We start from the raw sequence: 14,141 nt of genomic DNA on the forward strand, positions 1-14,141 counted from the left end.
ACTTAAAGAGATATTGCTAAGGTATGTTCATACGTCTAAAAGTGTGATGAATGCCTGTGAAGACTATACTGAAGTAAAACCGAATGAAAAGTACTGTAAGAAAACGCTCTACATTCTGTTGACGAAGTGGAAAGCAGTCAGCCAAGGAATTAGACGTATGTTAGAATGGCGAGTCACTGAACCTTCACCATCTCCAAATTGTAATTCATTAATTCACACACACACACACACACACACACACACACACATATATATATATATATATATATATATATATATATATATATATATATATATATATATATGCTTGTGTCTGTGTATGTGCGGATGGATATGTGTGTGTGTGCGAGTGTACACCTGTCCTTTTTCCCCATAAGGTAAGTCTGTCCGCCTTCGGGATTGGAATGACTCCTTACCCTCTCCCTTAAAACCCACATCCTTTCGTCTTTCCCTCTCCTTCCCTCTTTCCTGAAGAAGCAACCGTCGGTTGCGAAAGCTAGAAATTCTGTGTGTGTGTTTGTGTGTTTTATTTATTGTGCCTGTCTACCGGCGCTTACCCGCTTGGTAAGTCTTGGAATCTTTGTTTTTAATATATTTTTCCCATATGGAAGTTTGTTTCTATTTTTATAAGATCAAAATGTGAGAATGTGAGAAGGACCACAAATATTGTGATCACTGAAACAAGCAGTACGGTAATGAGTAGGAGTCTATAAGGAGGTAGAAGAAAAAAGAAAACTGAAATGACAATATAGGAATGGAAACTCAGAACTCTGTGGCCCTTGTGACTCTTTTTCATGGAACTGATATGCTTGAGTGTTTGAGAGAACTTCCCAATACCTGCTGTGACCCATTTGTTTTTGTAAGCCATTTATACTAATATGGCTACATTTCGAAATGTCACTTAAAAATACATTTTAAATAATGTTGTGAATTTACAGAATTTCGAATTTACATTGGTTTCTCTATACACTTCATCACAACTTTCGTTGCGAGTTCTCCCCAATTTTTTTCTGAAAAATATCTTTTGTAGGTCTGCCGTTTATGTATTTTTACCACATCTGATTTTACTGATATTGTTTGATAGAAATGGTCAGAGGGTTCAGATCTTTTACAGCAACATCGCACCTTTCCCTGCGCATATCTGTGGTCGCATGGCTATACTATTGATCAAGAGTGACATAACAAACTCTGAAAGATATTTCTGACGATATTACAAGTTTCATTTTCTGGTCAAACGAATATAGAGTAATAGCAAAGCAGCAGAAAATGGTATAACGGAAGTAGGAGTCGTTATGTACAAAAAAGCGGGACACAGATTGGGTTACTGTGAGTAGTTCAGTGCTATGGTTTTTCACATCAGAGTGGACGGAAAATCAACAACAAGAGTTCACACGCAGAACAATAAGACATAGAGAAAGTGTATAAGGCTATTGAACGCCTAATGCAGTATATAAAGGGAGATGATAATCTAATAATAATTCGGGACTGGAATGTGGTTGTAGGGGAAGGAAGAGGACACAGAGTTTCGGGACCGTGTGGCATGTTATTAGTAATGAGAGAGAAGAAAGACTGAGCTCTGTAATAAATAAATGTCAGCTACACTGCCGGAAAAAAATTAGTACATCGTTTCAGCGATTTCTAATTCACTCAAGATTTATTGTTGCAACAATGCATTTGGAGCACCTGAAATGATAACATTTACAGATCAATAGCACAAGCAGTTCTGAGGTACTAGGTACCGGCCTATGATGAAACTCCTACATTAGTATGTGGTGTAGCCTCAACGGGAGGCAATTCTGGCTCTGACTCTGACATCCGGAAGATTTTACAGATGTTGAATACTGAGCTGGGATATGTTATTCCATGATTTCTCTACCTGTTCACGTAGTACTGCATGAGATGTTGGTTGACGAGTCGCGCAGATCACTTCTCGTCCCATCATATCTCACATATGCTCGACTGGAGACAAGTCCAGAGACCGTGCTGGCCGTCGAAGTTGCTGCACATTTTGCAGAGCACGTTCAGTTTCACAGGGTGTGGGAGAGCATTGTCCTGTTGGAACAACACGTTATCTGCCTGCTGCATGAATGGCAAAAGAACGAATCTAACATTCTGCACATGCTCTATGTGAATACACACACCAGTCACTTGTACACATCAAAAACAACATTGGCATTTAGTGCACAAACAATTCTGTCCATGACCACGGAACAAGAGCTAGACTCAATTTACATTTGTCAAGAAAAAATGAACATAAATCTCAAAACAACATTTTCTACAAATGAATAAAACTGTAAAATAAATTACCAAAAATAAAAGAAATTGCAAAAATACTTTTATTTAATAAGGCAGCTAAAAAGTACCTGTTATACAATACATTTTGTATATTGAAAGATTACTTAGGGAAAACAAAGTAGGGGTTTGGTAAAAAAAAAATGTTATACAAATAAATAATAATAATGATTATATAACATCCAACATTCCACATAACACCTTCTCAATGTTTTTTACCTACTTTTTTCCTTTTCTAGAAAAACTTACCCCAAGCTATGCATTCCCCTTTCTGAGCTCAACATCTCACTCATTATAGCATTATAGAGGGATGCTGACTCAGTTTTTCAGGATAACAAATGGGATGTTATGGTACAGAAAATGGTCCAGAGATAACTAGTGTGCGTGTGTGAGTGTCAGTGTGTGTGTGTGTGTGTGTGTGTGTGTGTGTGTGTGTGTGTGTGTGTGTGTGTGTGTGTGTGTAGCGTGTGGAGTGTTATGAAAATATGTGTGTATAGTGTGTGCATTGAGTGATAGTGAAATACGTGTGAACAGTGTGGCATTACATTATTTAATACGTTATTTGTAAAAAAAAAGTATTTGTATACCAGGAGTAAATATAATTATTGTCTCGAACTAGAAGTCTGTAAATGTATGTGTATATGAATTAATTTTTTTTAGATTGGTCTAAACGTGTAAATACTTTGACGTGTCCTATATCCTTGTTAAAAGAGATCTACGTATGAATAAAGCTACTACTACTACTACTACTGCATGTACTGGTTAGGGTCCCTTTCCAGCAACACCAAAGATGAACAAGAGTTTAACTTGCCGCACCCCAGACGAATGCAGCCTACGAGACAGTGCTCACTGGGTCAACGTCGTACGAACAGACGACCCTCGCTTGCGTGCAGGCAGGATCTGCTTTCATCGCTGAAGACCCCGACGCACCATTCCATCTTCCAAGTGATCGTCTGACGGCATCAGTCGAACCGTGCATGTCGATGCTGTGGCTGGAGTGTCAGGCGGGCTAGAGGTATGTGTGCCCTTAGTCCCACAGTTAATAACCGGTTCACAACAGTTCCCGTTGATAGGTCTTGGATCTGAAGCCCTCTTATCTATGCTGTGGTAGCTGCACGATCTTCCACTGCTGTCCTTACTATACAACAACTAAGGCGGCCGTCTGTGATGCGTGAACGTCCAGAACCTCCCCTGTGCGTGTGAGAATGTTCATGTGACCACCGATGGCAGTATCGTTGCACAACATATTCAGCGCGTCCAACTTGTGTGGCAATTCTCCAAAAGGACCATCCCGCCACTCGGAAGGCCACAATTTTATCCCTTTCAAATTCGCTCACTTTGCTAAAGGAAGCACGAGTGTGTCTTGTGGCATGGTTACCTGCTTGCTTCACATGTTTGCACCACACTGACAGTGAACTTCCTGGTTGTGAGCATTCCCTGTTAAAGGGTAAACGCAGTTGGCGCTCTGGTGACAATGCTACTACGCTCTCTGTTGGTGGACGAAGTTAAAACCATTGTCGGTACATCTGCTATCCGCCATGTGGCACATGCCGTCATCGGATCAAAATCAACGTCGTGTTTATAGGTGCATTAAATTTTTTTCCTGCAATTTAGTAATAACGAATACACTGGTAAAAAAACTGTAAGAGGAGAAGGTATACTTGGAAAAGCCCCTGCGACACGGAAAGATTCCAATTGGATTACACCATGGTGAGACAGAGATTCATAAAATAAAATACCCGACTGTAAGACGTAAGCAAATAATATAGACTGGGATCACAAGTCAGAAATGATGACGAATAGACTGTGGAAAGAGACATGTATTTGAAGTTCGCTAAGGTTCTGGGATAAAGAATACCACAGAAACCCTTGAAGAACAATGGACATATCTGAAAAGGATAATTAGAGATGTTGCACAGACAAACATATGTAAAAGAAAAGGAACTGCGAAAAATCTTGGGTAACACAAGAAATACTACGGTTGATCGACAATACACGAAATTACAAAAAAAATCAGGATATACAGGAACACAGCAAGAAAAGTCACTTGGGAATAAAATAAATAGGATGTGCAGGGAAGCCGAGTAGAAATAGCTGAACGAAAAATTGGAAGTAACTGAATAACAAATGATCGTCGGAAGGACTGATTTAGAATGTGGAAATGTCAAAAGAACCTCAGATGAATTTAAAAGCAAAGCCGTCAACATTAAGGCACCATCAGAATTCAATTGTTCAATGTATGGAAAAAAGCTAATACGCAGAAGGCCTCTACGACGACCAAGAAGTACATGATGAAATGGTTGAAGAAGAAATAGGAGTCGATTGGGAATACAGGGGATTCGGTAACACAGCCAGAGCATAACCAGGCTTTGTAAGACTTGGGATCAAATGAGGCACAAGGAATACATATCATTTCTTCTGAATTTGTAAAATCATTGGAGGAAGTGACAACCAAATTCTTCAGGAAGCAGCAAGGGCTGATGTTGTTGTTGTTGGGGTCTTCAGTCCAGAGACTGGTTTAATGTAGCTCTCCATGCTACTTTATCCTGTGCAATCTTCTTCATCTCCCAGTACCTCGGTTCTAGGCTCTCAGTCCGGGTGTGTGGTGTCCTTAGGTTAGTTAGGTTTATGTAGTTCTAAGTTCTAGGGGACGGATGACCACAAATGTTAAGTCCCAAAGTGCTCAGAGCCATTTGAACCATTTTTTGAACCCAGTGCCTACTGCAACCTACATCCTTCTGAATCTGCTTACTGCATTCATCTCTTGGTCTCCCTCTACGATTTTTACCCTCCACGCTGCTCTCCAGTACTACATTGGTGATCCCTTGATGCCTCAGAATATGAGCTACCAACCGATCCCTTCTTCTAGTCAAGTTGTGTCACAAACTCCACTTCTGCCCACTTCTATGCAATACCTCCTCGTTAGTTATGTGATCTACCAATCTAATATTCAGCATTCTTCTGTAGCACCACATTTCGAAAGCTTCTATTCTCTTCTTGTCTAAACTAGTTATCGTCCATGTTTCACTTCCGAACATGGCTACACTCCATACAAATACTTTCAGAAACGACTTCCTGACACTTAAATCAATACTCGATATTAACAAATTTCTCTTATTCAGAAACGCTTTCCTTGTCATTAGCAGTCTACATTTTATATCCTCTCTACTTCTACCATCATCAGTTATTTTGCTCCCAAAATAGCAAAACTCCTTGATTACTTTAAGTGTCTCATTTCCTAATCTAATTCCCTCAGCATCACCCGACTTAATTCGCCTGCATACCATTATCTTCGTTTTGCTTTTTTTTATGTTCATCTTGTATCCTCCTTTCAAGACACTATCCATTCCGTTCAACTGCTCTTCCAAGTCCCTTGCTGTCTCTGACAGAATTATAATGTCATCGGCGAACCTCAAGGTTTTTATTTCTTCTCCATGGATTTTAATATCTAGTGCGAATTTTTCTTTTGTTTCCTTCACTGCTTGCTCAATTTACAGATTGAATAGCATCGGGGAGAGGCTAAAACCCTGTCTCACTCCCTTCCTAACCAATGCTTCCCTTTCATGCCCCTCCACCCTTATAACTGCCATCTGGTTTCTGTACAAATTGTCAATAGCCTTTCGCTCCCTGTATTTTACTCCTGCCGCCTTCAGAATTTGAAAGAGAGTATTCCAATCAACATTGTCAAAAGCTTTCTCTAAGTCTACAAAGGCTAGAAACGTAGGTTTGCCTTTCCTTAATCTCTCTTCTAAGATAAGTCGTAGGGTCAGTATTGCCTCACGTGTTCCAATATTTCTACGGAATCCAAACTGATCTTCCTCGAGATCGGCTTCTGCTAGTTTTTCCTTTCGTCTATAAAGAATTCGCGTTAGTATTTCGCAGCCGTGACTTATTAAACTGATAGTTCGATAATTTTCACATCTGTCAACACCTGCTTTCTTTCGGATTGGGATTATTATATTCTCCTTGAAGTCTGAAGGTATTTCGCCTGTCTCATATATCTTGCTCACCAGATAGAATTTTGTCAGGACTGGCTCTCCCAAGGCTGTCAGTAGTTCTAATGGAATGTTGTCTACTCCCGGGGCCTTGTTTCGACTCAGGTCTTTCAGTGCTCTGCCAAACCCGTCACGCAGTATCATATCTCTCCTTTCATCTCCATCTACATCCTCTTCCATTTCCATAATATTGTCCTCAAGTACATCGGCCTTGTATAGACCCTTTATGTACTGCTTCCACCTTTCTGCTTTCCCTTCTTTGCTTAGAAATTGTTTTCCATCTGAGCTCTTGATATTCATACAAGTGGCTCTCTTTTCTACAAAGGTCTCTTTAATTTTCATGTAGGCGGTATCTATCTTAGCCCTAGTGATATATGCCTCTACATCCTTACGTTTGTTATGTAGCCATTCCTGCTTAGCCATTTTGCATTTCCTGTCGATTTCATTTTTTGAGACGTTTGTATTCCTTTTTGTCTGCTTCACTTATGGCATTTTTATATTTTCACCTTTCATCAATTAATTTCAATATTTCTTCTGTTACGTAAGGATTTCTACCAGCCGTCGTCTTTTTACCTACTTGATCCTCTACTGCCTTCACTATTTCATCTCTCAAAGCTGCCCATTCTTCTTCTACTGTATTTCTTTCCCCTATTCTTGTCAATCCTTCCCTAATTCTCTTCCTGAAGCTCTCTACAACCTCTGATTCTTTCAGTTCATCCAGGTCCCATCTCCTTAAATTAAGAACTTTTTGCAGTTCCTTCAGTTTTAATGTACAGTTCATAACCAATAGTTTATGGTCGGAGACCACATATGCGTCTGGAAATGTCTCACAACTTAAAACCTGGTTCCTAAATCTTTGTCCTACCATAATGTGTCTGAAACCTTCCAGTGTCTCCATGCCTCTTCCATGTGTACAACCTTCTTTCGTGATACTTGAACGAACCAAGTGTTAGCTATGATTAAGTTATGCTCTGTACAAAATTCTACCGGGCGGCTTCCTCTTGCATTTCTTAGCCCCAATCCATATTCGCCTACTACGTTTACTTCTCTTCCTTTTCCTACCGTCGAATTCCAGTCACCCATGACTATTAAAATTCGTCTCCCTTCACTACCTGAATAATTTCTTGTATCTCATCATACATTTCATCAACTTCTTCATCATCTGCAGAGCTAGTTGGCATATAAACTTTGTTCTATTGTAGTAGGAGTGGGCTTAGTCTCTATCTTGGCCACAGTAATGCATTCACTATGCTGTTTGTAGTAGCTTACCCGCACTCCTTTTTTTTATTCCTTATTAAATCTACTCCTTCATTACCCCTATTTGATTTTGTATTTATATCCCTGTATTCGCCTGACCAAAAGTCTTGTTCCTCCTGCCACCGAACTTCACTAATTCCCACTATATCTAACTTTAACCTTTTAAATTTTCTAACCTACCTGCCCTATTAATGGATTTGACATTCTACGCTCCGATCCGTAGAACGCCAGTTTTCTTTCTCCTGATAACGACGTCCTCTTGACTAGTCCCCGCCCGGAGGTCCAAATCTAGGTTGGCCGGATTAACTTGTTGTTAACCCGCGAACCAGATTTGAACTGGGTTAGGTTCGTCTCCCCTTATTCCAGCAGCGGAAAGATAACGCGCTCGGCACTCCGGGCGGGCATATTATGCATCCAAGTTGCTCACAAGTATAATATACCGACGCATGGAAAAAAACGTTCGTTAATGTTGTACTGTGGAAACATTCGCAATTCTGAGAAAATAGGAGTAAGCTATAGGGAAAGTCGAGTAGTAAACCGCATGTGAAAGAATCAAGAGCAGCAATAAACTAAAAAAAAGCAGGAAAAAAGAGCAAAGATTAAAAGGGATGAGGGCTTTCGCCTCACTGATCAGTCTATACATCGAAGAAGAAGCAATGACAGGAATAGAAGTTTCAAGGCAGGGATTAAAATTCACAATAAAAGGATATCAATAAGAATATTCACTGATGACATTGCTGACGTCAATGAGTGTGAAGAGGAATTACAGGATCTGTTGGATGGAGTGACCATCAAATGAGTACATAATAAGGAATGGGAGTAAGCATAAAAAGGTGAACGTAATGAGGAGTAGCAGAAATGAGTTTTGTGATAAACTTAACGTTAAAACCGGTGACCACGGAAGGAATTCTGTTACCTTGGAAGCAAAATAATACATTACGGACACAGCAATGAGGATATAGAAAACAGACGAGCACAGGCAAAGAGGGTATTCGTGACGTAAAGAAGTCTATTACTATCAAATAACAGACTTAATTTGACGAATAAATTTCTGAGATTATACGTTTGGAGCACAGTATTGTATGTGAGTCGATCATGGACTGTGAGAAAATCGGATGTAGTGCTGTAGAAGAATGTCGAAAATTATGTAGACTGATAAGGTAAGGAATGAGAAGGCTCTTCGCAGAACCGGCGAAGACCGGAATATATAAAAAACATTGACAAGAAGAAAATGTCAGGGAACTACTTCCATGCTGCAAGAGGAACCGGCGTAGCGGAAAAAAACTATGGAAAAAATTGAGATTGGAATACATGCAACTAACATTTGGAAATGTAAGTGCAGCGGCTTCTCTGAAATGAAGAACTTGGCTCAAGAGAGAAATTCGTGGCGGGCTGCATCAAACCAGTCAGAAGACCGATGAGTCACAACGTAAAAGGTTGACAGTGGAGCCAAGATTGGACCAATTACTATGCGCAAGAAGCCATTTAAGCTATCATTGTTCCTGCAATCCACATGCAAATGGAAGACGAAGAAATCTTAATAGGCGGTGCGATGGGAAGTAGCTTCTGCCACGTGCTCCTCACTGCTCAAGGGGCTTGGTTTGTAGGAGGGGCGTTCAAAAAGTAGTGAAAGACATTTTTTTTCTGAAAACAGGTTGGTTTTACTGAGGATTCCACTACACCATATTATTCCCCCATCTTTTGGCTACAAAACCCTATTTTTCGACATAATCTCCGTTCAATGTGACGGACTTACGCCACTGTACGCCTGCATTATACCACGTACTAATCGACGTCAGGGCCAACTTCTTGCTGCATTAATAACTACGCCATCATCCACGTACTGCTTTCCCCCGGAGTTCATCCTTCATTGGGCCAAACAGACGGGAATCGCAAGTTACGAAATCCGAGCTGTAGGGTGGATGAGGGAGAACAGTCCAGCGAAGTTTTGTGAGGTCCTCTACCAACAGAGACAATCAGCTGTGCGACGTGGTGTTTGATCGTGACCCATCTACCACCTCAAATGAGAGTGGCCGCACGTTCCAACATTGCAGACGGCTGTGTGCGGCCGGCCGGCACCTGGGTAATCGGACACGTTTGCGCGACCTTTTTGAGATGATGACAGACGCCTCGCCCAACCACACACCGTGATTTTATTTACTGTCAGGTCTCTGTAGACATTCTGAAAGCGCTTATCAATATCTGCGATGCTCTGGTCTTCGCCAAAAGAAACTCAGAGACAGCTCTCTGCTTGGAACGTACCTGCGTTACAGACGACATTTTGTAGGCTATGTATAGCGGCGCCACCTACCGGTACTTCATGAAACTATAGGGGGCTGAAGTGGGAATATTCCAAGATGTCCCAACAAATTCCACATCGTTTCAACCGAAATTAGCCGAGAAAAAGGTAAACGAACTTCCAGCATGCCGGAGTGGCTTGGGTCAGCAACTTCTGTTAATCAGTAGAACGAAAAACCAGTCCAATTTTTTTTCATTCGATGATTAGTTTCGGGTCTGACCTATTTTCATATCATCATAACATAGTCGACAATAGCACATTTTCAGTGCATACCGATATCGGTATACAATGTAAATGTTCAGTTTCATTGCACATTTTTGACATCTTCGGAAATGCCATTTTCGACTATGTTATGATGATTTTACAATGGGTCTCGCTCGAAGCTAGTCATCGAGTGAATAAAATGTAACAATTTTCAACTTGGACTTGATCGCCTTTTATATGTATGATATGATAATGAAATCAAGACCCTACGCTGCCGACAGGCGTTCATTTACATCAATGGGGACAGTTTAAAATGTGTGTCCCGACCGGGACTTAAACCTGGGATCTCCATCCTTTCTTTTTCGATATAGTTCGTTGCGTTTGGTCTGGGTGGTCAAGTTGATCGTTGTTTCCTTTAGTTAGTTTTTTTATTACAGAGGGCAAGCAGCCTTCTGCCCAAACACGCTGAGCTACCGTGCCGGCCTACCGCCGAGGGCACAGAGGATAGCGCTACTGCAGGGACTTATCCCTCGCACGCTGCTCATGAGACCCATGAACTCAATGTCCACACACTATATTCCTAGTGCCCCTGCCCATTACACTCATTACTCACGGCAGACAAACTTACCGAGTCCCGTAAGAGTTTGGGCAATACGTGTGCATCTGCAGATGATAAATGGGTATTCATTGGACAAATATATTATCCAAGAACTGACATGTGATTGCATTTTCAGGCAATTTGGGTGCATAGATCCTGAGAAATCAGTATCCAGAACAACCACCTCTGGCCATAATAACGGCCTTGATATTCCTGGACATTGAGTGAAACAGAGCTTAGATGCCATGAACAGGTACAGCTGCCCATGCAGCTTCAACACGATACTACAGTTCAGAAGCAGTAGTGACTGGCGTATTGTGACGAGCCAGTTCCTCGGCCACCATTGACCAGATATTTTCAGTTGGTGAGAGATGTGGAGAATGTGCTGGCCAGGGCAGCAGTCGAACATTTTCTGCATCCAGAAAGGCCCATACAGGACCTACAGCATGCAGTCGTGCATTATCCTGCTGAAATGTAGGGTTTCACAGGGAATGAATGAAAGGTAGAGCCACGGGTCATAACATATCTGAAATGTAACGTCCACTGCTCAAAGTGCCGTCAATGCAAACAAGAGGTGACCGAGACGTGTAACCACTGGCACCCCATACCATTACATCAGGTGATACGCCAGTATGGTAATGACGAACACACGCTTCCAATGTGCGTTCACCGTGATGTAGCCAAACATGAATGCGACCACCATGATGCCGTAAACAGAACCTGGATTCATCCAAAAATGACGTTTTGGTATTCGTGCACCCAGGTTCGTCATTGAGTACACCATCACAGGGACTCCTGTGTTTGGTGCAGCATCAAGGGTAACTGCAGCCATGGTCTCCGAGGTGATAGTCCCTGCTACTGCAAACATCATCGAACTGTTCGTGCAGATGGTTGTTGTCTTGCAAACGTCCTTATCTGTTGAATCACGGAGCGAGACGTGGCTGTACGATCCGGTACAGCCATGTGGACAAGATGGCTGTCATCTCAACTGCTAGTGATACAAGGCCATTGGGATCGAGCATGCCATTCTGTATTACCCTCCTGAACCCACCGATTCCATATTCTGCTAACATTCATTGGATGTCGACCGACGCGAGCAGCAATGTCGCGATATGATAAACTGCAATCGCGATGGGCTACAGTCTGACCTTCATTAAAGGCAGAAACGTGATGCTACGCATTTCTGATGGTACGAGGCATCACAACAACGTTTCACCAGGCAACGCCAGTCAACTGCTGTTTGTGTATGAGAAATCGGTTGGAAACTTTCCTCACGTCAGCACATTGTAGGTGTCGCCACCGGTGCCAACTTTGTGTGAATGCTCTGAAAAGCTAATCATTTCCATATCACAGCATCTGTTTCCTGTCGGTTAAATTTCGCGTCTGTAGCACGTCATCTTCGTGGTGTAGTAATTTTAATGGCCAGTAGTGTATATCATTCGGCTGCAGAGCGGCGGACTGTGCCGCTGCCAGCCCTCCCCTGCCCATATGGGACAGGGGAATGAAACCACAATAAAGGAAAAAAAAACTAGGACTGGCTTTTCGTTCTGCTGAAAACAAAACTGTTGTATTACTTGTGGAACGGCCCTCGTAGATCGCTGTCTTCTCTTCCAATCGCCGTGTTACACTATCTGTTCAAGGTCGCTGCCGACGATAGTAACATGGCAGATGTGGTCCGAGCTCTGGTAACAAACAGTTGCCGGCGAGGTCGCCGCCGGCCGCAGCGGCAGCGCTGCGCTCGCGACCTCGCGACCGCGCGTGCGTCGCTTCCCCGTCTACGTCAGAGGCGCCACTGGACGCGGCTGCCTACCCGCCGTCTGGCGGCCGGGGACCTCACAGTAGCAGCGCCGCCATGGCACCACCACGCACCGCGCTCCTCGTCCTCGCCGCAGTACTGCTCTGCGCTGTCGCCGCTGCACCGTCAGTACGTACACCCGCTAGCCTCGCCACTCTCTCAGCTCCATTCTACATTTTGTTAGCCTTCTACATTAATTTACCCCTACCGTGAACTGCATGACTCACAATTTGACGAGCTCTTCTCTTATCGCAGCGCTCCCTCATGTACTCTTCCTTTGTCCATTTCACGCCTCATTTACAACTTAATGTCTAATGGCTTGTTCGAAGTTCTGTGTCCATCCCTCTGGCAGATTTCACTGGCATTGATATTTGTTTTAAATCTTTCGGAACTAATTTTGTCCATTTAGTGTCCGCTGCTCTACTTCTGTGTAGAGTGTTGAAGTTTCTTGAAGGGAACCTTGGGTTTAGCATTCAACGTGGAGTAGCGGGTGGCCGTATTGGATTGCTTCGTAAGTTCGTAGCGTTTTTCCGAAAGTTAAATAAACACAACAGATACACATAACAGAGATTTTAGTCATCAATAATACATTATTCTTCACTATTTACATAGTCTGCAATGCCCGGGGTAACTCTTCGATTCCGCCGCTGTAAAAATCACGATGTTTTGAGTCGAAGAACTCGTCGAGTCTTATTCGGAGCGCATTTTCATCCAGCAAGGAAGTTTCTTGAAGGTTGTTCGATACAGAGCGGGAAAAGGTGAAAATCTCAGGGTGCAAGAGCTGGTAAATACGGTGGGTGCGGAATGACTTACCAACCTAACTCCTATATAGTCTCTTTTGTCAGTCTAGCAGAATGCAGACGGGTGTCATTGTGCAGTATCATCATTTCACGCAGTCTTCCTGGTTTTTGTCTTTGGATTGTGTCTGCAAGACGTCTCACTTGTTGACACAACAGTGATGTGTTACCTTGGGTAAGCAATTCGTAGTACACCACACAGTCACTGTTCTGCCAGATACATTATCTTTTATGGTTCAAAAATGGTTCAAATGGCTCTGAGCACTATGGAACTTAACATCTGAGGTCATCAGTCCCCTAGAACTTAGAACTACTTAAACCTAGCTAACCTAAGGACATCACACACATCCATACCCGAGGCAGGATTCGAACCTGCGACCACAGCGGTTGCGCGGTTCCAGACTGAAGCGCCTAGAACCGCTCGGTCACTTCGGCCGGCTATATGGATGCACGCATGTCTTTGTAAAGGAAATTACTGCTTCGTCTGCGCTAAACCATTCCTTTCTTTTCCTTACGTTAGCAGAAAGACACCATTCCTCGTCAACAGTAAAAGAGAAAGCAGGATAGGAGTGTTCGGGTTTCTTCACTAACCTGTTGATGACGAACGGGCTGAGAGACACATATGGCCCCCCGCTAATTTTTGTGAGTTTGGCTTAGAGCATGCGGTTCCCATACATACTATTTTTGAACCTCCCCCACTGCATGAAAATGTCGCACGATGGTGGAATAATCACAGTTCCATACACTTGCCAGTTCTCTAGAACACTGACGTCGATCATTGTGGATTAAAGCCTTTAAACGATCTTCATCAAATACCGAAAGTCTTCCTGAACGGGTAGAGCCACTAATGTTAAACGATCCTCCTTCAAATGAGAGAACCACTTTCTTGCCGTGCTCTGTCCAA

The 14,141-nt window shown here is 42.6% G+C and overlaps 1 protein-coding gene across 1 annotated transcript in view; it reads left to right on the top strand.

Annotated features, from left to right (window-relative positions):
* The first annotated feature begins 12,285 nt into the window (after window positions 1-12,285).
* The window catches only part of LOC126355203 (uncharacterized), a 36,428-nt gene continuing 34,572 nt past the window's right edge, over window positions 12,286-14,141 (top strand). The window contains exon 1 of the mRNA XM_050005435.1: window positions 12,286-12,569. Coding sequence (XP_049861392.1) covers window positions 12,498-12,569 — 72 coding nt within the window. The 5' untranslated portion in view covers window positions 12,286-12,497. The remainder of the gene's footprint in view (window positions 12,570-14,141) is intronic.

Source organism: Schistocerca gregaria, chromosome 3 (genome assembly GCF_023897955.1).
Source record: "Schistocerca gregaria isolate iqSchGreg1 chromosome 3, iqSchGreg1.2, whole genome shotgun sequence".
In the NCBI taxonomy this organism is placed as follows: domain Eukaryota; kingdom Metazoa; phylum Arthropoda; class Insecta; order Orthoptera; family Acrididae; genus Schistocerca; species Schistocerca gregaria.